Source organism: Pimephales promelas, chromosome 7 (assembly GCF_988280905.1).
Source record: "Pimephales promelas chromosome 7, fPimPro1.hap1.1, whole genome shotgun sequence".
NCBI lineage: Eukaryota > Metazoa > Chordata > Actinopteri > Cypriniformes > Leuciscidae > Pimephales > Pimephales promelas.
The window spans coordinates 2,621,275-2,648,605 of NC_142775.1; the positions used below are offsets into that span (position 1 = coordinate 2,621,275).

General features: G+C 40.4%; 2 protein-coding genes across 12 annotated transcripts in view; one reads left to right on the top strand and one right to left on the bottom strand.

Annotated features, from left to right (window-relative positions):
• The window catches only part of LOC120489301 (sacsin-like), a 30,033-nt gene extending 18,778 nt beyond the window's left edge, over positions 1 to 11,255 (top strand). For both annotated transcript variants that reach the window (XM_089132924.1, XM_089132925.1), the window contains exon 9: positions 87 to 11,255. In XM_089132924.1, coding sequence (XP_088989050.1) covers positions 87 to 10,939 — 10,853 coding nt within the window. In that variant the 3' untranslated portion in view covers positions 10,940 to 11,255. The remainder of the gene's footprint in view (positions 1 to 86) is intronic.
• Positions 11,256 to 11,308: 53 nt separating this feature from the next.
• dip2a (DIP2 acetate--CoA ligase A) overlaps positions 11,309 to 27,331 on the bottom strand; it is a 147,383-nt gene continuing 131,360 nt past the window's right edge. For 8 of the 10 annotated variants that reach the window (XM_089132929.1, XM_089132932.1, XM_089132926.1 and 5 more), the window contains 8 exons: positions 26,671 to 26,841; positions 22,487 to 22,516; positions 20,316 to 20,377; positions 19,977 to 20,034; positions 18,531 to 18,605; positions 18,256 to 18,430; positions 17,957 to 18,080; positions 11,309 to 16,045 (listed from right to left, as the gene is read on the bottom strand). In XM_089132929.1, the coding sequence (XP_088989055.1) occupies positions 15,793 to 16,045; positions 17,957 to 18,080; positions 18,256 to 18,430; positions 18,531 to 18,605; positions 19,977 to 20,034; positions 20,316 to 20,377; positions 22,487 to 22,516; positions 26,671 to 26,841 (948 nt within the window). In that variant the 3' untranslated portion in view covers positions 11,309 to 15,792. The remainder of the gene's footprint in view (positions 16,046 to 17,956; positions 18,081 to 18,255; positions 18,431 to 18,530; positions 18,606 to 19,976; positions 20,035 to 20,315; positions 20,378 to 22,486; positions 22,517 to 26,670; positions 26,842 to 27,331) is intronic. The other 2 variants (XM_089132930.1, XM_039690863.2) reach the window with 1 other exon arrangement.

A 27,331-nucleotide genomic window follows, 5' to 3' on the forward strand; every position in this document is an offset into this window, starting at 1 on the left:
TCATTTTGAATGTTTATAATACTATAAAATAATGTTAAACATGTTTGTGAAATTTGGTCCCAATCATTTCACTTTTTTTTTTTCAGGCACATTCAGCGTAATAAATTTGGATGCTAAAAATATTGTTGCACTCACCAATAAGCACTTACCCATCGACTGGAAGGTTACCCAAGGTCACGTGATATGGAAAACAGCAAAAGATCATCATCCACCAAAGAGCTGGCTGGCTGAATTCTGGAAGTTTCTTAGCACTGATTCAATTGAGTTAAACTGCTTTATAGACGTGCCTTTAATACCACTGGAGCCTCTAAAGAGTTCTGGCAATTCTGTACTGTTAGCAAGGTTGCAGAGAAACACAACTTTGATCTTTCAGAGTAGCGGAGTGTCTAGCTTGTCAGATAATGTTCAGAAAGTGCTAAGGATGGTGGGATGTACAATCATAAGAAGAGATGAGTGTCTTCGACATCATGACATTGAGAGCTATGTTCTTCCTGCTTCACCAAGAAGTGTTTTACAAGTCTTTGTGAACTCACACAGAGATCAGGTCATCAAAGGCATCGCCTCAGCTTCATCAGAGGAAAAAGAGGAGTTGAAAGTGTACCTCTCTTCTTTGGACTCTTTATCAAATGCTGAAAGGAACTTGCTTTCCATGTTGCCAATCTTCAGAATGATGTCTGGAAAATATGTTGCAGTTCAATCAAAGCAAGCAGTTGTTTCGACCACCAAACCAGCTATTCCAGATGATTTGCCAATGCCTGAGACCATTGTAAAATGTCCAAATGAAGCTGATCGCAGACTTTTGACTCTTCTGAATATTGAACTCTTAGATGCCGCTAAGTTGGCTGTTCGTTTGGTTGACTCTATTGAGAAATCCTCTTTCAAAAAAGGCGAGGAACAGACAGTAATGACCTGGATATTGAATAATGGTAGCATTCTACTCTCACAAAGTGAACAGCTGCTTGCGAAAACCAAACGTCTAAATTTTATTGAGACAACTCACGGAGAACGCAAACAAGCCTCAAACGTTTTTGATCCAAGAAACAAGACATTTCAGGACCTTTTCGGGGCAGATTTCTTTCCCCCACCTATTTACACAAAGACAGAGGAAATGCTTCAGAGTTTGCGGCGCCTTGGCCTAAGGACAGAGCAAAAACAAATTTCAGCAGCAGAAATACTCGAAGTCATAAATCATACTGAAAAGCTTTTTGTCCACTCACCTGATAAGGCATTGAAAAAAGCACATACTATTGTTCGAGTCCTGAATGAGAATGATTTCCTTTCCAAATTCACCAAGGCGCAGATAGAAGAGCTGAAGCAAAGGCAGTGGGTTCCCTGTGAAAATCCAAAGTTCTTGAATGGAAGCATTTGTATAAATCTTAAGAGAGGTCTGTATAAGCCGACTGATGTAAGGGATTCAAAGTATTCTTCAATTGTTGGATATGTAATGCCACTTACCTCTGAGCTAACAGGACATGTCTGCAAAAACCTTGGACTTCATGAGCCCCCTCCTGCTGAAAAGGTCTTGGAGAACCTCTCTGCACTGAGATCAATGGCCAACCCAAATTCAGATTTTCAGTTTAAAACCGAGCTGCACGACATTTACAAATTCATGCAAGACAACATGAGAAATTTCTCAGATTTAATGGATGCAAAAAGCATCCTTTGGATTTGGAATAAAAGTGAGTTTGTCTGTCCTGGAGATATAGTTTTAGCATATCCACCTGAATTGGATCTAAGCCCCTACATCAAGAAAGTGCCTGAAGAGTTTTTGCAATATGAAAACCTGCTAGCAAAATGTGGTGTGAAGAAAATACTGTCCGAAGAGGAGATTGAAGACATACTCCATGACATAAAACAAAGAATTGACTGCAGGGATCCTCCTCATGGAGACTTGACAGAACTTAAAGTGTCAGTTGCCATTCTTGACTGGATGCGAAAGAATGAGAAGCTTTTAAAGGACATTACCCCTGTGCCTGTCGTGGCACAAAATCAAAACTTTACTCTGCAGGCTTTGTCCAAAACAGTCTTCTGTGACATCAGTGCGGAAGGACTTGATGACCTGATACAAGATGATGAGGAGTTCTATGTCATTCATGAAGAAGTTCTACCCATCACTGCAAAATGGTTGAAAGTCCCATTCTTAAGTACTCGCATCTTAAAACCACAGCTCATTCAAGCAGAGGAAGATTCCTTTGGTATAGAACAATGTGGACAATCTGAACCAATTACTCAAAGAATTAAAAACATTCTTAAAGAGTATGATGAAGAAAGTGACATTTTCAAAGAACTCCTACAAAATGCTGAGGACGCTGGGGCAACCACATGTAAATTCCTCCTTGACTTCAGAAAACACAAAGACCCCCCTGAAACACTCTTTGATCATGGAATGGCTCTCTGCAATGGACCATGCCTTTGGATCTTCAACAATGAGCTTTTTTCACAAGAAGACTGGAGAAACATTGTCAAGGTGGGATCAGCATCAAAGGAAAAAAAAGTCAAGATGATTGGAAAGTTTGGGCTTGGATTTAATGCTGTTTACCATGTGAGTGATATTCCCTCTATTTTAAGTGGGAAAACCCTTCTCATACTTGATCCAAATGTCTCCCATTTGGAAAAGCACATTCTCGGCAATGGAAACCCAGGAATTAAACTTGACCCATTCCAGGAAAGACTGTTCAAAAGGTTTTCTGGACAGTTTAAATCTTATGAAGGAATTTTTGATTGTGATTTGTCAGTGCAAAACAGCAAGAAAGCTTACAATGGCACCTTGATTAAATTACCATTTCGCACTGTGGAGGAGGCCAACAAGTCAAAGATCAGTTCAAATGTATATGATGAGGAGCGAATTAGGAGTTTTAAAAATCATTTGACTGACAACTCACAAACACACCTACTGTTTCTGAAGAGCATTACATCTATGTCCCTTCAAATTATCCCTGAAAATGCATCGACTCCTCCAAGGAATGATCAGATTCAGACTCTTCTCAAAATATCCAGAGAAGTCATGAATTCCTTTGCTGTCTCAAATGACAGCCATCTACAAGAGATCGAGAACACCTTCAGAAATAGTGCTATCAAATGCCTCAACATTACTGATGTCAAGAGAGCACACATTGTTAAAATAGTTCAGGAGAACTCGGATAAATCCCTCACCCAGTACTGGCTTTTGTACTCCAGTTTTGGGACACAGGAGTCTTTACAAATGTTCCAGGGAAGAACTGAACAAGATCCTGTGTTTTCATTTCCAATTGGAGGTATAGCTGTACCTTTGCATAAAGAGGCAAATACTAATTCATGGTCCCCTGATGAAAGCCTGAAGCATGAAGGCCAGGCTTTTTGCTTTCTTCCTCTCTCAGTTGATACGGGTCTTCCAGTCCATGTCAATGGAACTTTTGCAGTCACATCTAATAGGAAAAGTCTATGGGAAAAGGGAGTGAAGTCTGAGTGGAACAAAGCTTTGATGAAAGATGCTGTAACCTCTGCTTACATCACTACACTGCTTGAGCTGAAAAAAATGGCCCAAAATGGACATATCCAGAATTATTGCTTCCATACATTCTGGCCTAACACAGAGACAGTAAGCAAAGCATTTTTACCCATGGTTGAGTCTTTCTACTCAGCAGTTGTGCAGAATGCCAATGGAAAATCTCTGGAGCTTTTCAGCAATGGACATAATTGGTGTTCTATAGACAAGGTGAGATTTCTGAATCCAAAAATTGAGGAGAACCAAGTAATTGGAGACATTGCCATGAAGGTGTTCTTGAGCTTGGGAGCTTCATATTCCAATGTTGTTTCTCTCCCATCATGGGTAAGACAGAGTTTCATCGATTGTGGTTTCGAGAAAGAGATCAAACAAAGAACAATCAACTGGCCTGAGTTTTACAAAATTGTTTTTGAGAACATGAGTTTTGTGGACACACACAGCAGAAATACTCTTGTGCTGAATGCCATTGACTTGAATGATCCAGCTGTTGATGACCTACTGAAAATCTACCCTTGTATACCAACGCAGAGTTGTAAGGAGCTTCAATTAATTAAGCGACTTGTGAATCCTTCTGGCAAAATGGCTTGTTTGTATGAACTTAAGGAAGGACGCTTTCTTGCAGGGACCGAAAATGACTTTCTCTCACCAAAAAGGATTCAACGACTTTCAGATTTGGGAATGCTGAGTGACCACCTCTCTTTTGAGGACATCATAGAAAGAGCAGGGACAATATCCAGTGTTTGGCAACAGGATCAATCTGAATATCGTAAACGTCTTCAGTGCCTTGTAGAGTCAATGAAAGACTCCTCAGAAGATGTGAATTCTCTGCACTGGCACACACTGTCTCAAATACCATTCGTTCCTGCCTTAGTTCCTTCAGTTCAGCAAAACAAGAACACCACCGTTCTTAAAAAACCCTCTGAAGTTTACAATGAGAGTTGCCACAATTTAGTAAGCATGACAGAATTCACAGTTGATCATTCAAATGTTCAAATACACAAATACGATCCAGTTCTCCAAAAATTGGGCGTACTGACAAATCCACCAGTTGAGACGGTGCTTCAGCAGCTGTTAAAAGCACACCAACACTGCAATGCATTTGAAAAGACGGCTCTCTTCAACATTGCCCAGTCTTGCTATGAATATCTCAACAAATACTTGTTGGAACAGAAAGATCCCAATCCCATTATTGGTCATTCAAAATCATTTCCATTTATTTATATTGAGGATCACTTTGTAAATGTGAGGTCAGTGGCCAGAAGTGAAGAATTTGAGGAGAAACCATATCTCTATGTGCTTCCAGCCATCTTCTCCAAATTTGAGAGTCTCTGGAAATGTCTTAGTGTCAACAAACAATTCACAAAGGAGCAGTTTGCTGCTGCACTTAATGAAATTAAGGATTTATATGAATCTAAACCTCTTTCCAAGTCAGACCTCCATAAGTGTGTTACAATACTCATAAAAGGGCTGTACAAAATCAAAGTTGAAAAGCTTACAAACTGTCTCATGCCTGATAAGAGAGGTGTGTTGACATCTTCTGAAGAGCTGAGATTTAATGACAGCCCATGGATGCCTGTCTCAGCTGGTGTCAAGCTCGTCCATGATCTGATACCTCGTTCTGTGGCCTGTCATTTTGGTGTGATGACAACAAGACACCATACTTTAAAGAATCATTTGGTCGGTGAATTTTCCCTTCATGCCAAAGAATTTGGACAAACTGAGAAACTAACTGTCCGAATAAAAAATATAATTGATGCATATCCATCTAAGAAGGATATTCTGAAAGAGCTCATTCAAAATGCTGATGATGCAGAGGCAACAGAAATTCACTTTGTGTGGGACAAAAGAAAACATAAGACAGAAAAGATATTTGGAAAGAAATGGGAACTGGTTCAAGGCCCGGCTCTTTGTGTGTACAACAACAGAACATTTACTGATGATGATCTGCAAGGTATTCAACAGCTGGGGGAAGGAGGAAAACATGGCTCTTTAGGGAGAACTGGAAAATATGGACTTGGCTTCAATTCTGTGTATCATCTGACAGATTGTCCATCTATCCTGACTGGTGACAAATGGCTCTGCATTTCTGATCCAAATCTAAAATATGTGGACGGTACAACAAAACAGTCCCCAGGCTGCATGTTTTCAGTTGATAATGAATTAAAAAATTTGTTTGAGGATGTCTATCATACCTTTCTTCCAGAAATGTTTGCACTCAATTCTGGAACCATGTTCAGGCTCCCTCTCAGGACAGAGGAAATGTCAGAAAAATCAGAAATATCTAGACATGCAGTCACAGACCGTGACATGAAGGAACTTAAATCTGCCTTGACTGAAGATCCTGAAGGACTAATTCTCTTCTTGAAACACATCACAAAAATACAGTTCTTGGAGATCAGTGAAGATGGAAAGGAGGGAAACAGTTATTTCCTTATTGAAAAGAAACACACAGCAAAGAGCATGGAAAGCAAAGAAACCTTCCACCGCCATGTTCGAGAATCCCTCACGTCAGGAACAGCTGAACCCTGCAAAACCATCTATGACATGCAAATCTTATCTGGAAATAACCAAAGTCAGTGGGTCATTGCAGAATGCTTTAGCTTTTCACAACAAAACTATGAGCAAAAAACTAAGCAAGATCATTTTAAAGTTCCTCAAGCTGCTGTGGCTGCATGTTGGAAAAGCTCATTTAACCACACATTTACTGGCAGGGCATTTTGTTCTTTGCCATTACCTGGAGAAACTGGTTTACCAGTCCATGTGAATGCAAATTTTGAAGTAGATTCTTCAAGAAGAGACTTATGGAAAGAAGATGGTGATAGTCTGAAGACTGAGTGGAACCAGTCACTGAAAATAAACATCATTTCACCACTCTATGCAGATCTGCTGTTACGTCTGTGTTCAGTCATGAAGAAGGACACACCTACAGCTCTTGTAGTCCTCAAATCACAGCTAGAGACTTCTTGCCTTAATTACTTTCCATGCATTTCACAGAAAGTAGACAAAGTCTGGCATGAGATGATCCACGAGGTCTATAGATCAATCAGCCGATGTGATCTTCCTGTTATACCCACTGTACACGCTGTTTCTGTTGACTCATCACATCGCTCACTACAGAAATACACAGTTACCTGGTGCAGTCCATCTGATCCACATTCAGAAAATTGTCCGTATTTTACAAGTGATGACCATGAAGGAATTTTTGAAATTTTAGATGACATTGGGATGAAATTAGTGCCAAACTCAAGTAAAATTAATGAAATAAAGGATAATTTCAAATCAGCTGGTGTAAATGTGACAGAAGTCAGCCCTTCAACAGTAATTCATTTCTTGAAGCAAAGATCATTGAATGATCCTTCCCAGACAACTAGTGGATTGCCTTTGCCCATCAGCCAGACCTTGATCAAAGACAAAACAAGATGTTCAAAACTTCTGAGCTTCTGCATGAAAAATGCTGATGAGAAAAATGTCCATGACCTCAATGGGCTGCCTCTTCTCCTCACTGAAGATCAGATGTTAAGAGTCTTTGACTCTAAATCCCCAAAGCTAATATCAAAATTTAGCAGTCTTTTCCAAGGACATCAGGAAATGTTTGCAGACAGTGATATCAATAGAAGTCATGTCCAAATTCTGCATCAGGGAAAGTTTATTAAGGACTTATCAATTGATATAGCAGCAGTGTATTTGAAACCAGAACTTGCTCAACTCCTCAGTCAGTCAGTACTAGATAAAAGGTGCCAGCTTTACAAAGTGGAGACGGGGATGATCAAATGGCTGAAAACATTATGGAGCTTCTTTGAGGATCAAGAGCAAAGCCACCAAAATGAAAATCTGAATGTCTTTAGCGAGATAAAAAAGCACTTCAACAGCAGTCCAATCTTACCAGTAATCTGCCCCAGTCAAAATAACACACATTTCTTACAAACAATAGGGAACATATCAAAAGTGATTCAGTATCAAGATGAAAAAATAGCATCCATTCTCCTAAAACTGGGGTTCATGAAATTAAACATCAGCTTTTTCATTGATTTCAAAGACTTACTTTTCAAGTATATGAATCCAGAACTCCTCCAAACAGGAGACAGCAGTGCTGTTTTAGAAGAGGTTTGTCATGTACCTCATTCACAGTTTGAGGAGCTGTCTACAGATGAATGTGTAGACCTTCAACGCTTCTTACAACAACGGATCAGAGATTCCAATAATTGGAGTAGACATATGGGTATGCTCAAGTCCTTGCCCCTGTTTGAGTCAATAACTGGAAAACGGGAAAGGATTGATTTACACAGAATGGTATTTATCCTGAATTCTGTGCATTACAATGATTTCCCCAGCTTGTACCAGGTTGAAGGATGTGACAGTATTTTCCTCAAGTGCACCTGGGTGAACCAAGGATTGGCAAAACATCTCATCATTAAGATTCTAGATGATCTGGAGTTCTGTGTACAGTTTATTCTTCCTTCTGTGTACAAGATGACAGAGGCCAAGCTTCTTGTTTTAATGCGTTTTTTAGTGGAACTTGGATCAGTGGACCCCAGGATTGCCTCTGCATTGAGAGATGTACGGTTTATTCGAGACATCCATGGCTCTCTTCAGGTGGCTTCGTACTTCTATGATGAAAGTGTATCCCTTTACAGGGTAATGCTTCCAAAAGAGAGATTTGTGCCAGAAACATTTTGGGACAATTTCCAAAATAAACATACTAAAGCACATCGTCTCTTGAAGGACCTTGGATTGAAACATGAAGTCTCTGATGAGGAAATCATTCAGTTTGCAAAACAAATTGAATCTGAAACAAAAGGCAACACTCTTCTAGATGTTCTCAAGGAAAGATCAAAACTTTTGCTTAAGAATGTTTTATCAAAGAGTAATGACAAAAACTCAAATTTACTAAACAGAGTTGCTAATATTAAATTCATCTTCCCAGTGCAAATCCAGCAAACACTTTGTGATTATCACAAGGCCTTTGCTCAAGAGAGGGAAGTTGTTGCAATCAGTGGATCATTGATTGACAGAGACAGTGATCACCAATATCTGATATGGACATCTATGCCAATCCTACCTTCAGAACACTTCTCTCCACATCTCATAATGAAACTGAAGGATGTCGGAGCCTTGGAGACTCCACCCCTTGGACAAATAGCTGCTAATCTGAAAAACATCTGTACGTCTCAGTGTCACACTGACACATTGATGGAAACAAGAAACAAAGTATTTAGCAAATCATATGCATACCTACAGTCAATAGATTTGGATGCCTCTCTGTTCTCTGACCTTTCCATCATCTTGGTGGAAAACGGGATAAAACTTGTGAAGGCAAAGCAGACAGCACTTGTGATAAATGATGCTCTTGAGTTTAGGCCTTATTTGTACTGCATTCCCTCAAATTATATGAAATTTGAAGATTTCTTTAAGAAGATAGGTGTAAAGGAGAGGCCCACCGTCAATCAATATATCACTGTTCTTCAAGAAATCTATTCTGATAGTTCTGACAAAGAGAGCCTTCAGCCAAATCAGCAGAAAACTGTGAAGCGTGTTGTACAACAGCTGTTTTGCCTGCTGAAAGAGGAACAGAACAAAACCTCTTTCCAAAACGACCCACTTTATCTTCCATCAACAGACGGAAGACTCTATGAATCCAACATTTTGTTTTTTAATGACACAGTCTTCCAGCCTGCAAGACTTGAGGGTCCTTTGAAAACCAAGCTGAAATTACTGGAAAAATTAAACTGCTGTCATCTTGGAAGTGATCACTATGAACATCAATCATTGTTGCAGTTCCTTCCTCAGCAAGTTCGTCCAAAATTTCTCTCGGATGTAGTTTCTGAAAATCTGGAGGAAACAAGTGTTCAATATTGTGATGAAGGGGGATGTGAATTTAGTGGCTGGTTTGACAAACACTTGTCTTCTGCTGCATTTCTTCATGGACTAGTCTGTCTCATCAGAGAAGACAGCAAAGGTGAGATTTCACAGTCGGATGCTGCAGGGAAGTGTGAAGAAATATTTTCTAAGATTCAGATTATCTGTTGCAAAACTCTTCAAACTGAACTTCTGTTAAACCATGAGCCAATTGAAGGTAGTAAGGCTAAAACACATGTTTATGTGAAAAAAATGCAAGATGGATGCACTTTCTACTTGAAACACAATGATGACATTGTCCCCAAAGTAGTAAATGAAGTGAATATGTGTCTTACAAAAGAAATCAATGCTCTTCTCAGGAACCGTCTGACCACCTCAAGCCTTCTAGTCCTTGGGCAACTTCTGCTGTGTGATAACATGGAGGATGTTGAGAAAACCTTGGCAAATCATGGCGTTCATAACAGTGGCCATGAGGAAGGACATGATGCGTTACCGAAACCTGGATGTCTCATACCTGAAGAATGGCACGACTGCCTTGATATGAACTTCCTCAACAACTTTGAAAGTGGAGAGTATGTTGGCTTCAGCAAGGACGAATCCGATGAATATTTCTATGCCATTGTTATCAACCGACTGGATGATCCACAGGGACAAATAAGACAATTTCCTGCCAGATATAAAATACAAGTTGGCATTGATGAATTCATTGAAGTAAGCTCTCTTGACCTTTACCAATTTAAACGAGAAAAGAAGGCAACTGTGTCAACAGGGTCCACTTACACCGATATAGAACGTCTTTTGGCATCCAGACCTCCACCCAAAAGAGACTTTCCAGGGACATTTGAAGAGATCAAGAGAGAAATTGATCAAAGCTTAAATGAAATCTGGAATATGTCAAGTGAGGACAAACAAAAAGCCATTAAACGTCTCTACCTCCGGTGGCATCCAGACAAAAACCCAGGCAATGAAGAACTTGCCAATGAGGCTTTCAAATACCTGCAGAACAGAATTGAGGAACTACAACACGGGAAAACTGCACATAGCACATCCTCAGCCTGGAGAGACTTTCGAGATTTCTATGACACGTGGAACACAGAGGCAGGAAGACACAGGAGGGGGCGTGAGAGATTCTATCAGAACTACTCTAGAAGACACTATAACTTCTGGTCATATCACAGAGAAACACCAAGGCCAAACAGAGGAGAGGCAAAACGCTGGTATGAACAGGCTCAATGTGACATCAGAGCAGCTCAAAATTACACTGGAGGAGATTGCCCAGAGTGGAGTTTGTTTAAGGTGCATCAGGCTGTGGAAAAAGCCCTGATAGCAGCAATGTACAGGAGAAGTGGAGAGCATCCCAAAAACTGCTCAATAACTAGCCTTGCTCAGCAGGTTTCCCATTACAGCTCACAGTTGACGGATTTACCAAACACTGTGAGGGAACTGACTGAACTTGGTGTCGATGGCAAAAAAACGCAGTATCCGAACTATCACCAATTTCCTCACATTCCAAACAAGCAGTTCAGCGTTGATAATGCTAGAAGTGCACTGGATATTGCAACAAAGCTTTTAGAAAAAATAGAAGAATACATTTCTTGAAGTAGCTTGAAATTACAGACTATGTTCCACTGAGACGATCGTAAGGATCTTTTCAAGTAACAATGCTGATCTTCTTTTTTCATCTGTTTAGTACTGCTACCATGCATACTCAAAAGTTCTTAACTCTATGTAATCATGTTTTGACAGTTTTGTGTCTGGTTCTTTTCTAGCTTTCTGTTATATTTAGCATTTCTATTATTGTATACTGGGCATTCTTGTAGCAAACAGTAGAGCAATGCCGAGGTAATGGGTTTGATTCCCAGGAAAAGCATGAAATAAATGTATATCTTGAATACAAAGTTACTTTGGATAAACATGTCGGCAAAATGAGCATTAAAAATTACTTTACAAATAAAATTGCAATGCCACTAATTTAAAAGCATGGTTTTTATTAAGAAATATTAACAGAAGTCAAAAGCTGTCAACCAAATATTCACTAAATTACAACTGCAAATGAACATTAACAATCACACAATCATCCTGCGATACAGATGCTGTATGTTCTTTACAATCTTTGCAGCAAAACCATTTATTGGGTCTATTGCAGTATAAAATATTACATGAATAGTGACTCATGTTGTTCTCCTTACCGTTTGATCAAGAAATGAAACTTCAATTTGAGCAGCATCTGGTTTCCTATCGAGGGAACTCGCGATGCGTCAATCGCTTTGGGAATGCCCCCGGCGTGAATGCGTCTGAAGCATCTATGTCAACTAGTCCATTGACGTCATGACCAGGAAGGGATAAAGCACATCCAGAGCAAACCGGCATTAGCTTCTGTTGCCTCAGCAAGCGATCTGTGTTATACTGTCTCTGTCTATTGTTGTCTGTTGCAAGATTGTTGGAAAGAGTTATGGCGAAACAAATGTACAAAGCGTGTGCCTCTCCCTGTCCGCGTTATTTAACGGGTGGGGACACACACGATCTTTGTATCTTTTGTTTGGGAGTGGAGCGCTCTCAGCCTTCGAGGGGGCTGAGTGCCAGCATTGCGAGATGCTACCGCTCCGCATGCTCCGCTCTCGCCTGTCCCTCTTTGACGAGAGCGGGCAGGTCCGCGATCCTCAGGGTGCAGGACCCGCGCTTGCTGAGGCAACGCGGAGAATGCATTCCTGGGGATCGCAAAATGATCTTTCGGAGGAGTTGGAGACGGGTCCGAGGGCCTTTTCTCCTTCCTTACCCGGAGGATCCGATGCTCTCCCCCCGGTGTCGGAAGCCCGCGCTGCGGTTTCTTCCGCCCGGGGAGAGAGCTCTTCATTACTGCATTGCTCTTCCTCTGAGGAGGTTGATGTTATGAGTGTTGACAGTAAAAGGACACACACTGGGGAAAGAGATCCGCCTCCTATTTCCCCAGCATATGATGAGCTGGTGGAAGTGATGTCTCGCGCTGTTGAAAAATTAAATGTTGAATGGCCATCTGAGAAAATGGGCGCTCGTCCAAAAAGCAAACTATACGAGCGCTTCCTTGCTTCAGCTACATCACCTCTACCACGAGGGCTCCCCTTTTTCCCTGATCTTCATAATGAGTTAACAACAAGCACTCTTCTCAACACCAAGAAGAGTGTTCTTTCTCCAGTACAGAGAACCACTTTCCTTGGTGTGGTATGGGATTCAGTGACGATGCGGGCCACTCTATAGCCCGTTCGTGTAGCTGCTGTCCTTACAGCCATAAAAGAGCTGAAGCTAGGCCAGTCACGTACTGTAAAACAAGAGACTGTTGGGTCTTTTGGCAGTAGCGTCCAACGTGATACCTTTTGGCCTGTTGTACATGAGACCTCTACAGTGGTGGCTCAGGACCAGAGGGTTCTCCCCGAGGGGAAACCCATTTCGTATAATCAAGATCACGCGGCAGTGTCTCCGCGCCTTGGTTATATGGAGGAAACATTGGTTCTTAACCCAGGGTCTGGTGTTGGGAGCTCTGTACCATCGAGTTACTATCTCACAGATGCCTCCCTCACTGGCTGGTGAGCGGTAATGGAAGGCCGCTCGGTTCAGGGTCTGTGGAGGAGTCATCATCTCTCCTGGCACATAAATTGCCTGGAGATGATGGCTGTCTTCAATGCGTTGAAGCAATTCCTCCCAGACCTGAGGGGCCATCATGTGCTGGTCCGTACAGACAACACATCGGTGGTCTCTTATCTGAACCGAAGATAAATTGGCGCACCAGATCCTCCTATGATCTCTGGGGAAAGTTCTCTCCCTGAGGGCAGTTTACATTCCTGGGGACCAAAATTTTGGGGCAGACATCCTGTCGAGGCAGGAGCTGAGGCCAGGGGACTGGAGACTTCACCCCGAGGTGGTGGAGAAAATTTGGGAGTTTTACGGCCAGGCAGAGGTGGATCTATTTGCATCTCAGCATACAACGCATTGTCCACTATGGTTCTCTCTGACTCATCCAGCCCCAAGGGGTGCAGACGTGGCCGAGGCTACGTCTGTACGCGTTTCCCCCTGTTGCTCTGCTTCCAGGAGTTCTGGAGCGAGTCTGCCGGTACGGATTGACCCTACTGCTAGTAGCACCACGTTGGCCGAGTCGGATTTGGTTTACGGAGCTGATTCATCTCTTAGACGGTCCTCCCCTGGAGATCCCGATCAGGAGAGACCTTCTGTCTCAGGCCAGGGGTACGATATTCCACCCCCGACCAGAGATTTGGAACCTGTGGGTTTGGCCCCTGAGGGGGCCCAGCTCATAGAGAGTGGTCTCTCAACTGAGGTTGTGGAGACCATTCTAAGCGCCAGAGCTCCAGCTACAAGGAAATTATATGTGCTTAAATGGAGAGTTTTTTTTTTCCGTATGGTGTCACCAACATCAGTGGGATCCGGTTAACTGTTCTGTCAACACAGTACTCGATTTTCTGCAGGAGCGCTTTACGTCAGGTCTAAGTCCTGCCACGCTCAAAGTCTACGTGGCGGCTATTGCGGCTTACCACGCCCTTGTGGGGGGCACATCGTTGGGTTCCTGCGTTCCTGCTGCTAAACAGACGGTTAGAAAGTGGATAGTTGATGATATTGCACTTGCATACGAGTACTCTGACCAGCCATGTCCTTTGGCAGTCAGGGCTCACTCTACCAGGGGTATGGCGGCATCTAAAGCCTTATTATTTGGGGTTTCTCTCCGGGATGGTCCTCGCCGCTCACATTCGTTAGGTTTTACAGCCTAGACCTGGATGCTGCCCCAGGTTCTCAGGTGCTTAGTGCTTAAGTTACAACAGACTGAAACACTACAGGTACTTGTAATTCTGGCGTTTTGGGTATTCTCGTTCCCAAAGCGATTGACGCATCGCGAGTTCCCTCGATAGAGAACCTCTCAGGTTACGACTGTAACCATAGTTCCCTGAGAAAGGGAACGAGACGATGCGTCATCCTGCCATACTTCCTGCATCCCTGTGATCGGCTTGTTTCGGCAATATTTCGAAGCTAATGCCGGTTTGCTCCGGATGTGCTTTATCCCTTCCTGGTCATGATGTAACCCACCGTGACATTCATTCTTTCTATTGGACTAGTTGACATAGATGCTTCAGACGCATTCACGCCGGGGGCGTACCCAAAGCGATTGACGCATCGCGAGTTCCCTTTCTCAGGGAACTATGGTTACAGTCGTAACCCGAGACATTTCCCCCATGCCACTGCAAAAACCTTGCTGAAAGTGTTCATATGTTTCTGGTGTCCCAGTAATAACTTATTACACAAATTCTGTACATAATTACAGCAGGCATATCGCCTCTCCTTTACGTAGTGAGCGCAATAAAAGAAAGCAAGCATTGTTAGATTGTGGTCTATACAGTGCTGGCCAACGCGGTGTACAGTGCGTCTGAAAATACAAGCAATAATCACTCTTTAACACAGTAATGACAAGAAGAATCAAAGCCCTCATCTGCAGTGGTCAGTTTTCCTGAAATACCGGTCCCATCTGTTAGGTATGTTTTAATGAATTAAGGGAAAAGGATACTTTCTTTTCAATCAGTAATGTGTATGAGACAGAAAATGTCACCTTCTGCAGAAATATAAGATACACTACTAGTAAATGGTCATACAGTGCAAAAAAAAATTAAATAAATGACAACTGCTGTAAATGTAAATTTGAGTAGAAATATTTTTCAGATTGGGACTTGGTTACCTGAATAAGACTCTTCATCTATACACTTATTACCCTGATTCCTATCCTGCAGTCTAAATCTCACACATTAATGAGTTTAATTAATGGGGAAATTCAAATTACAAACAATCCACAGGCGTATGAAAATATTTAAGGCTCATGTTGAAACACTAGCTGGGAATGCATAAGCTTGTGAATTCGTGAAGCAGTATATCCACAGCACACCTTCAGTACTGCTTTCTGATATCCATTTCCTTATTGCCATTCGGTCTCCGGATGAAACATTTATCAAAGATTTGAGTGTTGATGTGAAATGAACAAACCAAACAAAACTTGGTTTTGTGCATTTTTTACAGCTAGAACAGGAATGCTGTGAAATGAAATGCATTACACATATTCACATGCCCTTGAAAAATTCAATGGTCCTAGAATCTGGATCCTGCTTTTGACATCAGGCACTCCTCTGGTCCTCGTCAAACACACACAGGGAACAGTCAACACTCATGTGTCGTATGTGCAGAACGAGTGTGCTTGAATGAGAACTCAATTGTGTCGCTCAAGACAACAGGAGATGAAATCGAGTCATTTGCCCTGACCACTGAATCAGAGTTTTATTTTCAAGGAATGACAGTTTGATATAAAAAATAAACTGCATAGCTCCATCAAGGACTCTTCATGTGTGTGGAGGAAGAGGCAAGACTGTCCTCTAATGCTTCCTTTGTAAATTTCCTGGCATCTGGTTCCTCCTCCACATTACACATTCTCACATGTTGTAGGCCACGTATATGGGATCCAGCTGGTCGGCGAGAAAGCCGTCCCGCAAGTGCATTCGCTGCTTCTCCCCTCTGGAGTTGATAGGAATGACTCCAGGGTCCACTACCACAACAACCCCTACTATGAGATAGTGCTCTTCCAGAACCACATTGGTCACCAGCGCAACAAGGTCCAGGGCTTCCTGTTCTGACCCCTCAAGCTCCACTACCACCACCAGTAGATTAGTCCATGTGAACACAGCACTGAGGAGAGAGTAAAAAGCACATTACATACATGGTAAAAAATAATAATAATAAATTCTACGGGTGAATTCAGGATGATTGGGACACTTTTAGCCATTGAAAGTGAAACTGAATTCACTCTAGCAATGGAACAAAACACTGAAATTTCATAAAGAAAGATATTCATACTGACGATTCAATCTTTTAAGTCTTAAAAGAACGCTTCCAGTTAAATTAACCTTGATCAACAGCATTTGTGGCATGAGGTCGATTATCACAGAAAGTATTTCTAAGACAACAGAAGTAATCATGAAATTATTTATATATTATATCATATAAAGTAGGCATGCACGATATATCGGCCAGAATATCGGTATCGGCCGATATATGTTCATTTTTAACGTTATCAAAATGTGGCCGTTATATTAAAGGATTAGTTCACTTTTGAAAAAACTTTTGCTGATAATTTACTCACCCCCATGTCATCCAAGATGTCCATGTCTTTCTTTCCTCAGTCGAAAAGAAATTAAGGTTTTTGATGAAAACATTCCAGGATTTTTCTCCATATAATGGACTTACATGGGAACCAGATGGTTCAGGTCCAAAAGACAGTTAATAACAGTTTTAGATGCAGCTTCAAATGTCTTTAAACGATATCAGACGATGAATAAGGGTCTTATCATGCGAAACGATCGGTTATTTCAAAGCTTATTCCAAAAATGTAACTTTTCTAAGGACAAATGCTAGCCTTGTAATATATTGTGAGGCGCGTTTGCAACGTCACGTAATACGTAATTACGTTCAAAAGGTCACGGGCGACGTAGCCGGAAGTACAGAATCAAAATCGTCCGACATCGTTGTTTTACCTTTTAATTCCTTTTTTGTAAACGGCGTTTGAGTTAGTTTCCACGTTCAACCTATGCGTTCAACTTGTAAACACTGACTCTGTAGTTCTGGCTACGTCGCCCGTGACCTTTTGAACGTAATTACGCAACGTTACAAACGCGCCTCACAGAATGGAGAAAGGCTAGCATTTGTCCTTAGAAAAGTTACATTTTTGGAATAAGTTTTGAAATAACCGATCGTTTCGCATGATAAGACCCTTATTCATCGTCTGGTGTCGTTTAAAGACATTTGAAGCTGCATCTGAAACTGTTATTAACTGTCTTTTGGACCTCGGTTGGACCTGGTTCCCATTGAAGTCCATTATAAGGAGAAAAATCCTGGAATGTTTTCATCAAAAACCTTAATTTCTTTTCGACTGAGGAAAGAAAGACATGGACATCTTGGATGACATGGGGGTGAGTAAATTATCAGCAAAAGTTTTTTCAAAAGTGAACTAATCCTTTAAAGCCGATAAATAATGTATTATTCCCTATTCACTTGTTGAGCCCTGTTTATGTTTTTTGAATTTCTTGAAATATGATGGAAATCTTTTCAAAAAATGAAAATACTGTTTATTTCAACATGTGCAGCACAAATCTGTCATATCGGCTACATAAAACTATAATGAGAACATCATTATAATCGTGCGCTTGAGACATGGATTTAATTGTGAGACTTTTGTTTTTGTAATCAGGCTCTCAAAATGATATTAAAATTTATATTTAAATTTATCGGCCAATATATCGGTTATCGGTTTTCAAATATAAAGAATTATCGGTTATCGGTATCAGCCAAAATTTTCATATCAATACATCCCTAATACAAAGAAGTACTTGAGTCCTGTTTAAGTGGGTCAATGCTAAGCTAATTGCTTTTAAAACCTTTTCATATAATTGCAATTAACATTCAATTGAATTGAACGTCAAGTGTCTGAGAACATTACATTGAGGCTAAAGTATGTAATATTATTAATAATACATAAAAGGTTTATCCGTTAAAACCCAATTCTATGAGGTACAAGGAAAACATTTTAAAAATATTGCTTACCACTCTGCAATGCTCTTGTGTGATCTTATTACAGACGTCTCAATATCAATGGGGTGGTAACGCATTCCCCGCAGCTCGAGAGTCTCATCCAGAGATCCCACCACATACAAGGCATCATGTCTCTCTAGAACAATATGCAAAACATCATTGATTTATAGGACTTAAAATTAAAACTTAATAGAAAATGTAGCGATTAAATGTGTCAGGGTGTACATCGAATCAGCTTTTTATTGAGAATAATTTTAAATAGAAGTCCCCTCACACAAGTGTGTTTGGTTTTCATCTCATGTATACAGTACCTCCACTGGCATCTGTGAGTTCTGTACGCCGCAGGAAGCCGAGGTATCCGGTGCGAGCCCAGACCGTCTGCGTGTCACCGAAGCTCAGTCTGGTGCTGAAGTGGTCCGCGTGCAACGCCTCCTCGCCATAAACCGTGTAGTATCCTGTGGCATTATGGGGGCTGCTCACCCAGATCTGTTTTTGTAATACAGTCGCATCAACTCACTACACATGACAATACATAATACACAGACATTTTAACATTCTCTGTGGTTCTCTGCTTTTTGTAACTCACTTCACCCAGATGAGAATCTCCTAGAGGTCCTTTGGTCTCTGTGTTGGCGATTATAACCTTCACCCCAGGCAGAATCTGTGTGTGTGTGTGTTGAGAAATATGATAAGTTTATATAGTAAATAATATCTATAACACTTTATTTCAACTGTCCACTGAGTGTCCCGAGTGAGGGAATCTGATGATCTAAGACCCGAAACACCCCCTGACCACTGATGATGTGTCCACGGAGCACCAGTGGGTTAAAAAAAAAGCTAATGAGAGTTTTTTGACATGTAGTTACAAGGTTACTCATAGTTAGTAATGTCTAAAGTGGACTGTCGAAATAAAGTGCCAAAAAAAAAAATTCAAATAAATATGAAGCAGCACAACTATTTTCGACATTGATAATATCCAGAAATGTTTCGTGAGCAGCAAATCAGCATATTAGAATGATTTCTGAAGGATCATGTGACAAATTCAGCTTTGATTACAGGAATATATTACAGTTTATATTACATTTAATATTTTACAATATATTCAAATAGAAAACATAAATTAACATTGCTGTTTTTACTACATGTTCTGTCAAATAAATGCAGGTTTGGTGAGAGTAAAATACTTTAAAAACATTAAAAAATAGGGTAACACTTTACAATACGGGTGCACTAATAATGCTTAACTAATGCACAGATAATCATGAATTAATGTGTAACTAATGATTATCTAAGCTATTCATTAATGATTACCACATTAGTCTGTAAGGTTAATGTATTAGTTCATACATTAATTGTTATTAATTAAATATGTAATTGTGGATTAATTCCATAATAACTAATTTTTTTAACTAATAGTGTTAATTAATATGTTAATTACCAGAATGAGCCAAAGCCTTGTATTTCAACTTCCAGATAATATGACAGGTACACTAATATACATTAATACATGATTAATTACTTCATTGTTAGTGCAAATTCATGTGAAAATGACTACAATTACTAAATGACTAGTTAATAATGATGTGCCCCAACCAGTAAAGTCATAGTATAATGATACCTTTGCAAATCATTAGCTAATGATTAATCAAAGCAGACAACTGGAAGTTGAAGTGCATAGCTTTGACTAATTGTGGTAATTAACACATTCATTTACACTATTAGTTAATCAAATATGTTATTAAGGAATGAATACACAATGATACACTGAATTAATAGCAATTCGTGTATTACTTAATCTATTAATCATAGACTCTTTATTAGTTGCTGATGCAGTAATCATTAATTAATGGTTTAGTTCTTCATTAGTTATACATTAACTCACGATTATCTGTGCATTAGTTAAGCATGAATTAATGCATATTAGAGCACCCGTATTGTAAAGTGTTACCAAAAATAGTATTAAATTTAAATTTCTAGTTTATATATTTATTGATAACATTCTATATACACACAGTATATTCTGTATTCTCACCTTCCCAGATTCCATCAGCGGCAGACTGTGTGGAGAGCCTCTCTCGACTAATCGAACTCTGAGCAATGTAAAAAAAGAGACAGAGATCAATAATAATGACAGACTTATGTAATTACATGTATAATGAGACTGATGACCTTCCCTTAACTCTTAACCCACCCGTAAACTGACCCATCCCACCAAACCCGTATCACCTCAACATCAGCTCTAGTGTTTTACAACATCAACACAAGACGTACACTGAACCTAACTATTACTTTATTAAATAGAATAGTAGTTAAACACACCTAATTACATAAGGTCTATATAAGCATTAAGCAGAAGTGTGTGTTGTAGCACCTGTCATGCCGCAGGGCCCTCATGTCCAGATATACGGTGGTGGGGTCCGGCCCAGAGGTGCCCTAGAAACACACATCAGCACCGTCACTGCGAGCGTGTCATATAGTGAAGTGTGTGAATTTCTGATCTGCCCTTCCTAATATGTGGCACTATCAAGACAAGCTCTGTTTGTTTGACCCGGTCCACACAGACACACGGCTTAACCAGTGTGAGTTTCTGATTAGATGGGAATGCTTACAGGCCTTTATTTGCCATCATGTCATTCCTAACCTTTGACCTTTGGGTCTGTGGGCATGTTGGGCTCCGTCTAACGGTGAGCCTTGGCACTTCCTATTAGCCCCGTTGTGTATCACCTTGGTTGCAGTTCCATTAGAATTCCACTGGAGGTGATCACGGGCGAGAGCAGAATGAATGGGAGTCTATGGGGCTAAACGGCTAAATGTGTCTCTTTCACCTGCTTGTCGTTAAATTAACATAGATTTTATTGTTGATTCCGCAAGTTCAATATAGATTATAGGCCAAAAGTCGAATGAACGAATGTTCTTTCGATTTCTTACAGGTTAGGCCGTTGTTGGCCGGGACACGCTAGCATTCTGCTATTGTGTGACGTCATCACATTTTTGAACGGATTTTTAGAACAGATAAGTGAACTTAAAAATGCTATTTTCAGCTGAGTGTATTATCTTAGCCCTCCCAACTTTCAAATTACTTGACAAAAAATTACATCTTGAGAAAAGTGGATTTCTGGGGGTGAAACCCCATTGACTCCCATTCATTCTGCACTCGACCGAGAGCGCCCCCGCATGGACAGAGACGTGTTACTGCAGCCAGTCCAGAACCCGGAAGTAACCAGCCAGTGCCAATTTTCTTCAATTAGACATTCTCTGGTTCGGTTCGCATTGACCTCCATTATAAGGACAGAAATATAGAGGTCGATGGCATCTGAAACAGTTTGGTTACCAACATTCTTCAAAACATCTTTTATTATGTCCCACAGGTTTGGAACCACATGAGGACATGAGAATAAATTATGACAGAAGTTCACTTTTGGGTGAACTAAATATGTATATTCCTCTCAGGTCCATTAGATACTCTACAAACATTCCCTTAGTTCATGTAAAACCTCGTTCTCTTATAGGCTGGCCAACAATACTTTGAGATGAGGACTTTTTGGGATGAGGCGTTACATCAATCTGCTCCAGACGCACGGCTCAAGCATTGCTTTGCCACACTACAGCACATAGACATGACGTGCATGAAGAGGCAGCGCAGGCGGATCAATACATCTGTCCCTGAGACGTGCTGGATTTACACACTTGTGCCAATGGGTCTGATTAAAACACCCGAACTCAAGAGTTAAGAGGTGTGTGTGTGTATATATTGACCAGAATGATACCTATTGATATTATTAATACTTCTAGTCACATTAAAGTCATATTTCATTAAAAAAAAAAACGTATTTTGTTACATAAAAATAAAATACATTTTTATTTTTTAAATTACTTGATTTTCTGAAATAAAACATGGCAACAGTGCTGGCACAAATAATGTATATAATAAAAATAATCCCAAAGTATTAAGGGGGTCGCACACCGGACGCGCACTTTCTCATCAGTGTATGGCCAGCGATATTGTTATGTTTAATGACATGAAATGATAATGTCTGTTCTATGTTATTAAATACAATCGTTGCTGAGTCTGCAGTCTGAAAACGTTACCTCAGAGCATCCGTTAACTGAATGAATTGAAAATCTCACCTGAAAAATCCAATAACATCAGTAATTGTCATTCAAGCAGCTGATATCTGTAAATTAATGCAAAACTACATGTATATTGCAGCATAGGGCGGAGTCAGGATCCATCAGCAACGATTTGAGACAAAAATACTTTAAATTTTATATAAAACTATGTAAATGGCACAGCAGGATTTTGAACACAGTCCTGAGCCGTGAGAACGGTCCATTACTCATAGAGAGTAATGTGTTCGAATTTTAAAGACGTGGCGCTGCGCTTCTCGTCCGGTGTGCGACCCCCTTTACTCTGACATTGGAAGCAAAGCATTGTGTCATGCACATGAGGATTTATACACACACACACACACACAGAAGCAGAGCTGGCGAAGCGTCCTGAAGCCCCTGCTAGCGCCCGTGGGCTCCCTCGGGTCACAGTACCTGCTCTGCCAGCTTGCCCAGCCTGTTGGGCTACGAGAGCGCATCAGACAAACACAGGCGCACGTTTAATACACACACAGATACATGTAGTGTACACTTACAGACACAGCATTTAAAAACAGATAAAGCCTATACATGGATTTCTCGGCTACGTCATCACTGCTTGCGCACGCAACCAGGGGGCAAAAGACCCGAGTATAGGGTTTTTGGCTAGTAGCGGTGGTGGTGTTGTCGCTAGTGAAAATGCCCTCATGGACATACACCCAGGCATCATAATGATTGGCTTTAAAGGGTTAGTTCACCCAAAAATGAAAATTCTGTCAGTATTTACTCACCCTCATGTTGTTCTAACCCCGTCAGACCTTCGTTCATCTTCGCAACACAAATTAAGATATTTAAGATATTAAGATCGCTCCTGCATAGTCCATAGGCTGACTATTGCTGGCTTCGAAAAGTCATCAAAGACATCGTTAAAATAGTCCAAGTGACTACAGGGGCTCAATCTTAAGTTTATCAAACGACGAGAACACTTTTGTGCGCAAAAAACAACAAAAATAACGACTTTATTCCAACTATTCACTTCCTTCTCCATGAGCCTGTAGTCAGTTAACGTAGTGTGATTGCGTAGAGCTACGTCACACGTAGGCTCACTATTGGCCGACGCTGGTCATGTGTGTGTGATGCGTGTGACGTACAATAACAGAAGGTTACGCTATTAAACTAGTAACCTGACTCGCGCAGAGGGAGAAATAAACGAATGGTTGAAATAAAGTCGTTATTTTTGTTTGTTTTTGCGCACAAAAAGTATTCTCGTCGTTTGATAAACTTAAGATTGAGCCCCTGTAGTCACTTGGACTATTTTAACGATGTCTTTAATGACTTTTCGGGGCCAGCAAGAGTCATTCCCTCAAGAAGCCTATGGACTGTATGCAGGAGTGATCTTAATATCTTAAATATCTTAATTTGTGTTGCGAAGATGAACGAAGGTCTTACGGGGTTGGAACAACATGAGGGTGAGTAAATACTGACAGAATTTTCATTTTTGGGTGAACTAACCCTTTAATGCCTTGGCACGTTATGACCTCAACACGCAAAAATCCGGTGCAGCATCAGTATTTGACGAGCTGCACATGACCACAGCACGTAGTTGTATACATCAAGGGATTTGTATGCTCTAACTGTTAATCATTTCTCTCGTGTACACACTTGGTGTCTGAATTAGATACATCAGCCCATAATTGCAGGCCACTTCTTGTCATCCACAATCCAAAGATCGTCAGATATTGCGTAGGGATCCGGCAAGATCTCACCGTTGCTGAGAGTAAGTTTTTTAATGTAATCGCCATGGTCGGAGGTAGGCTACTAAGGCTTCTTGCATAATCCATCATCAAATCTTTGATTTACAGTAAAGCATCGTTATATGTGTGCAGTTATATGTTGCAGGTGGTAAACTAACAAGGTTAACTTATATAAAAGCAAATTCGGGCTCTATAGAGGCTATTACATTACTAACTAGTTCCTGGTGTTTCTCCCTTATTTCTGCTTCGATGTCTTGATGGCATTTCTTTGAGGTTTAGAGAGGCTATTCCTGTAATTATTGTTTCTTTTTTCTTTCACGGTCGATTTGACACCTCATTCATGGGTCTACGACAAAAAATGCGGGAGGAGTAGCGTGCCAAAGTTTTGTCTCTGTGAATAGTAATCACAACACTAGAATGTACATTTCCAGAAGAAAATGTGAAATGGTGCTTGCAGTGGCAAAACTCACCAACCGGTTGCTAGAGTGTGGTACATGATTGCACACCAGCCAACAACCATGTCTGTACGATATTCTGGTGCTGAGATATGGCCTATTCAGCTGAGATATAGCTTATTCATGTGTTCAGGTGGTTACTAGGGTACTCTATATGGTTGCTATGGTATGCTTATACAGTGTTTGAGATTATAATTAAAGACTAGTTGACAGTCTAAGTCAAAAAAGGCAAAATCCATGTTTCTTCTATTTTCTGGTGCTGAGATTTGGCTTGAACATGTTGTTTTATGGTTGCTAGGCTGGGCTAAGTGGTTGCTAGGGCGTGAATATGAAGTTAGTATGTCACTACTTGTTGGCTGCATAATAGGCCGAGTGAAAAGAGCCCAACCCCAAGTCTCTATGACCTACTGGTCAAAAGATATGATCTCACAAATTTGGTGCCAATGTTAAGTCTATGGGACTTTTTTCGGCCGATTTGTCGCCCGCCAGACGAATATCGTACACCCGATCTCTTAGAAAAGTCATAGCACACCTCTCCTAAACGACATTACTAACTAGTCTAACATGATAATTCATACATGCATCACAGCTGCGTTTCCATTACCCTTCAATTTGCACAAATTGAAATTGCGAAATGAAAATACGCTCAATGGAAACACGTCAATTTCGCAAAAACTCCCGTTTGTCGCAAAAAGTTTTTACGCTCGCATGAGGAGGTTTTTCAGGCAATTCGAAAAAGGATTTTTCCGCAAAACTGCAATGGAAACGGATTTTGCACATTTACAGTCACCTGACTTAGAAGAAGGAGTGTGTTTATATCACAGCCATGCACCGCACTAGACATTATTATTATTATTAATGGAAGGAGACGTGGTGTGTGTTATCCAAGCATTAATAACAGGGAAAAGACATGGAGTTCCTGGCTGTGATATAAGTTATAAACCTACCAACGTCCGTTGCCATGATTTTTGGAATGACTTATCGCGAGAGGGGAAAAAAAAAGACGTTTTAGTCGCATAACATCGGTTAATGGAAACACCGTCATTTCGCAATAGTTTTTTATCGACATTTGATAAATATCGTAAAAGCAAATCTGTAATGGAAATGTGCCGGATTTTGATTCGTAAACAGTTGGACGTTTTACATAATGTTACATTAATATGAAACAAAAACAAACAGATCCAAATCTGAAATTGCAGTTTATTACTGAGTCAAAAAGAAATGACAAACAATGCGAAATCTACATTAATTACTATGTTCATTTACAGAACTCTAGCGTTTTTTGCCCCCAGGATGCGTGCGCATCCGGGATTGTTTGTCTACAGGAAACCCGTGTATACACACCAACAGTGATGCCACACAAAACAGCTTCACAAACCTTTTTTTTTATGCCAAAACTATAGAGGGAATGCATTGATGTCACTTTCCCTGACTTTTCAGCCTGACTGAGTGGCGAAAGATCTGCTGCGTGACTGGATTTAATAAGGGAAACTGCGAAAATGCGACTAAAACGAACAATGATCAATTTAAACTAAATATTGGACTCAATATAGTGTTCCTTACGACTCACTAAAGATCCAGTGATTATGGATATTGACATGCAGCCAGGAATCGTTTTGCCTGACATTTATGTTTGCCTGATTTCCACACCGGGGAAATAAAAGCGATATAGACCTAAACATAAGCAAATTTGCCTGTGAACGCTTTATATAAATATAATATAGGTAGGTCTAAATCACTTATATCCGTGTTATATAGCCTATATATCATCATATCGTCCAGCCCTGAAACTTTATAGTTTTTTTTGGTCAGTGTTTATTAAAAAACATCCAATAATTCAGAATATGCAATGATAAATATTTAATTGATGAGTTGTTAATATATCTAACAATACAAAATATATGGGTATGGTTTTACAGCTAAATTCAGCATATTGACACACAATGATAACTGCAAATCCCCCTTTCGCCATTTGTTTCGATCCTTTCTATAGCAGTCTGTAAAAACATACCTCCGATGTTTTGTCGAATCTAGTTGTACAGTTAATCGCAAAGCTCTTTCCCACTTTATATGTGTGTGTTTGTTTTTCGCGGCATTCACACTGAACACATATACAGCCGTCTTTTTGCCACTCGCTGTGAGGAACTGCAGGCCGACGGTGACGTCACGCGCATACCCTCTATACACACCAAGCATAACTTTGGAGAAATTGAGCATTTCGAAAACAAAAGCGCAAATGTATGTGTCGTAATCCACGCATAGCTTCTCACCAGAGTATAATGGACACAAGACATGAAAAGCCATCAGTAATAATCACTCCTTTTGGCGAGAAGAGATTTATAGGAATGCACACGGTGTGAAGAGGTCTTTTAAACACACACACATATAAACACAGGGTTCGTGCGCACATGAAGCAGTGAGCGGCCCTCACCTGAAGACACACGGCCACGTTCACCCTGCAGCCGAAGGTGGTGCTGACGGCCCGGCTCGAGAGACCCAGGTCCTTGAAGATCTTGGAGAAGGACTGCGTTAGAGCGATGCGAGGACGCTCCTCCGCCACCACCATACAGGTCCGCACACACGACAGATTCACGCCCCGCAACTGATGAAGACATCACGGTAACACTTTAGAATACGGTTCCTTCGTTAATGAATAACTACACAAGAACTAATGAGTAACACAATATTAACAATCTAGTAACTATTATTAACTAACAAGAAACTCTGATTAACGAACTAGTAAGTAATAGCGCACAGACGAAAGTGGTAGTTCACTATTAAGTAATCAATAACTACTATTTTTTTAATACTTCCCAGAGAACTACTGAAAAAGTTTATTAATAATCTAGTAACTACTATTAACTAAAAGAAACTCTTATTAACGAATTAGTAAGTAATAGCTCACAGATGAAAGTGTTACTAGATACTTCTGTGGGAATTACTAATTATTTGGATCCGTATTATAAAGTGAAGATCATTGGAACTAACTAGTAATTAATCAAGTGTTACTAAAGACATTTTCTAAAAGTTACTAAAGTTCACCAAAAAATCTCAAACATTGCACAAATCATGACTAGATCATGTAGTAACAC